The sequence below is a fragment of the Monodon monoceros genome, unplaced genomic scaffold, assembly GCF_005190385.1.
Source record: "Monodon monoceros isolate NGI ecotype Baffin Bay Population unplaced genomic scaffold, NGI_Narwhal_1 Super_Scaffold_12, whole genome shotgun sequence".
NCBI lineage: Eukaryota > Metazoa > Chordata > Mammalia > Artiodactyla > Monodontidae > Monodon > Monodon monoceros.
In genome coordinates this window covers 2,016,478-2,019,365 of record NW_021703768.1, presented here as the reverse complement: position 1 = coordinate 2,019,365, position 2,888 = coordinate 2,016,478, and the positions used below count along the sequence as shown (strand labels likewise).

Below are 2,888 nucleotides of genomic sequence, written 5' to 3'. Positions count from 1 at the left end.
TGCCACCTTTGTCTAAACTGGAGGATTTCTTTAACGCTGGCCTTGTACTGGCCATAAAGAGGCCAGCCAGAAAACCAGGACTGGGAGAGGCAGGGGGTGGGCTCAGCTCTGAGCCGTCCATGCGGGACGGAGCCTGGATGGCGGGGCTCCCCTCTGCCCGAAGGCGGAAGGCACACCCAGAGTCCATGGGATGTAAGGGTGGCCACGCCAGCCCTGTACCTCCTCACCGTGGCGTCACCAAGTCTGCCGCGGTGACAGCGGCGCCTTCGCTACGAATCCCTTGCAGAGAGAGTTTCTTGCCAGACTTTCCCTTGGATGACAAACCAGCCTCTCCTGCTTGGAAGCCACAGGCCCGTCAGTAAAAAGACTTCAAAGGCACCAATCACTCAGGTGCCAGGAAAAACAAGAAAGCTGGGATTCCTGGAGGCGGAAAAAGAGAGAGAGAAGTGGCCACTCCTCTGGCTTTGGGGAGCATTTTAAAAGTTAAAAACAGGATTTTGTTTTGTTGCCGAGATGCAAGTATGTCAAAATATCTCATTTTCCTGCGTCACAGCCCTGAGGGTCAACAGTATATCTGCTGTGGAAATTCACCGCCCTGGAGCAAGGAAGCAAATGAGACAGGCTCCGCTATGTGAGGCATCGGGAGAGCAGGTGGTTGCTTTGTGCTGGTAAATTGCATTTCTCCTTTTCAGAAATTCCGCTGTTGCAACGTGGCCTGATGAGACCCCGGCACCATCCGTCACCCCGTCACCCGGGGCCTTTGCCCCCTTGGCGGCCGCCCTGCTCCCCACACCGCCCCAAGCCCGGGCAGCTATCTCTCTCTGAATTAAAATTGTAACGTGTTCGTCCCATTTACACAAAGCCTCAGCTTTGACACATGCAATTACTATGAACATAGAGGCAACATGATTGCTAAGGGCTCCAGAAAGAGAGTTTAATCAGAAGACGTGGGGTTCTCCCGGCTGATTTATAATTTCACTCCTTGCTATTCCTTTATGTTCTTATGTGTTCAGATAATTAGATACACTAGTTCTTGCTTCCCAAGAGGCCAGAAAGGGCAAAATTCCTATTCTTTTTACATTAGAAAGATTAAATTATAATATAGAAAATCTGTAACTTTGGGTAGAAATGACAAATTCACACTACATTAATTTCAGTGCTTACAAAATGTTACAAATAATTTGTGCATTCTCCCCTCTCTTGTAGGTGCATGTGAATTAATTACCTACCCAATTTCAATGCCTTTCAAGTCAGCTTTCCACAGACAACTCCGAAATTAAAAGAAAATGAGGTTTGATTTCCATTTGCCAAGTATATTTGTTTGAGATGTTTAACCATTTAAGCCCATGTACACGTCCCCGAGAACATGGACGTGAACAGATGTGATGTGCCACTTACCCAGACACCGTGGGAAGCGGGAGTCCTCGGGACCAGCAATTAGTAAATGAAAGAACCAACCTTCATCCCATACTTTGCAAACAGGAGCGGACTCGCTGAAACGCCACAGAAGAGGCACTGAGCGCCCCAGTCAGAGGCTCTGCAAGGAGGCGTCTTCCCAGGGCTCAAGCCACACATGGGGGCTGTCTGGGGGACAGTTTCCAGGTTCACTCATTTGTCCACACAAGACCGACTGAGGCCCAGCTGTGCCAGGCTCCAAACCGAACGCAGGCAGGCAGCTCTCTCGGCACCCAGTTCCCATGGCGCCCGAGGCCACTTAGGCACGTGACGCCCGCCCCCAGCCCGCTCGAGCCCCCAGCTGTGCAGGTGCCGCGCGAAGAAGCACAGGCGGCCACGGCAAAGGGTGCAGGAAGCTGGACGGGGCTGAGAAGGGCCCCCGGGAACCTGAGAGTGAAACCCGCCGAGAGGAGGCCACAGCGGAGCGAGGTGGACCCTCACCCACCAGGACTGGCCCCTTACGAGAAGGCCACGTGAGGACACCACGTGACGATGGAAGACAGACGGATGGCGGCTGCCGCCGCACAGCAGGACCGTCGGCCACCCCCTCAGGCGGAAGAGGCAGAACGACCCTCCCCTGGCGCCCGAGGACGCGCGGGCCCCCGACATCTCCGCACGGGACTTCTGGCACTGGAGCCGCGGAGCAACAGTTCCTGGTTGTGGCCCCGACCCACGGTCCCCCCGGGCCGCCCAGCGAGCTAACAGCCGGGGCCCAGGGTGAGAAGTGGGAGCGGAGGCAGGTGTGCGCGGAGGGGACGGTGGGGGCAGGGGGGGGCGGGGTTGAACACAGTAGGAAGACAGAGAACGGAGGCGGCGTGAAACAGGGCCATGGCCGGGACACCAAGCGTGGTCGCAGCCACCGGAAGCCACGGGGGAGCCCTCCCCCTGACCCCTCCCCCAAGCCCACCCCTCCGGCCCCGCCTCTGGCCCCGCCCCCACCCTGGGGCTTGGAGCGCAAGGGCCGGCCCTATTAACACCTTTGTGCGGCGCTCTCCTACACAGTCGTGGAAACGGGGTTAATTTAATCAAGAGCCTTATTTGGGTCTGGGGAAGGAGAAGGCCTCTCCCAGGGCACGACATTAAAGCTGAGACGTGAGAACCAGTGGGGGCCCCGTGGGGGGGGAGGGCAGCGCTCTGGGGGAGGGGCGCACGGCACGGGCATCAGGGTTTGAGGGCTCCCTTCCCGCACAAGAAGCACCTTGAAACTTTATGACTGTAAAGGCAGACACATTCATATTATACATTAAAACATTGCTTTGACCTAACCGTTCCTATTTTATTTCTTATTATAAAAGAAATTAAAGCATTTCGGGGGCCCCTAGAAGTGTCATGAGGCCGGGCCCTGCACCCGGGGCTCCTAGTGGGCAAGTCGGTCCGGCCGCCAAGGCCAAGGCATGAGCCGGGCCGGTGTGTTCGGGAAAAGGAAAGGCTGC

The 2,888-nt window shown here is 56.2% G+C and overlaps 1 protein-coding gene across 1 annotated transcript; it reads left to right on the top strand.

Annotated features, from left to right (window-relative positions):
• Positions 1-513: 513 nt before the first annotated feature.
• Positions 514-2,429, top strand: LOC114891728 (proline-rich protein 2-like). Its single transcript, XM_029215994.1, has 2 exons — positions 514-519; positions 1,740-2,429. Exons 1-2 carry the CDS (start codon positions 514-516, stop codon positions 2,427-2,429), a joined length of 696 nt encoding a protein of 231 aa, XP_029071827.1.
• Positions 2,430-2,888: the final 459 nt, after the last annotated feature.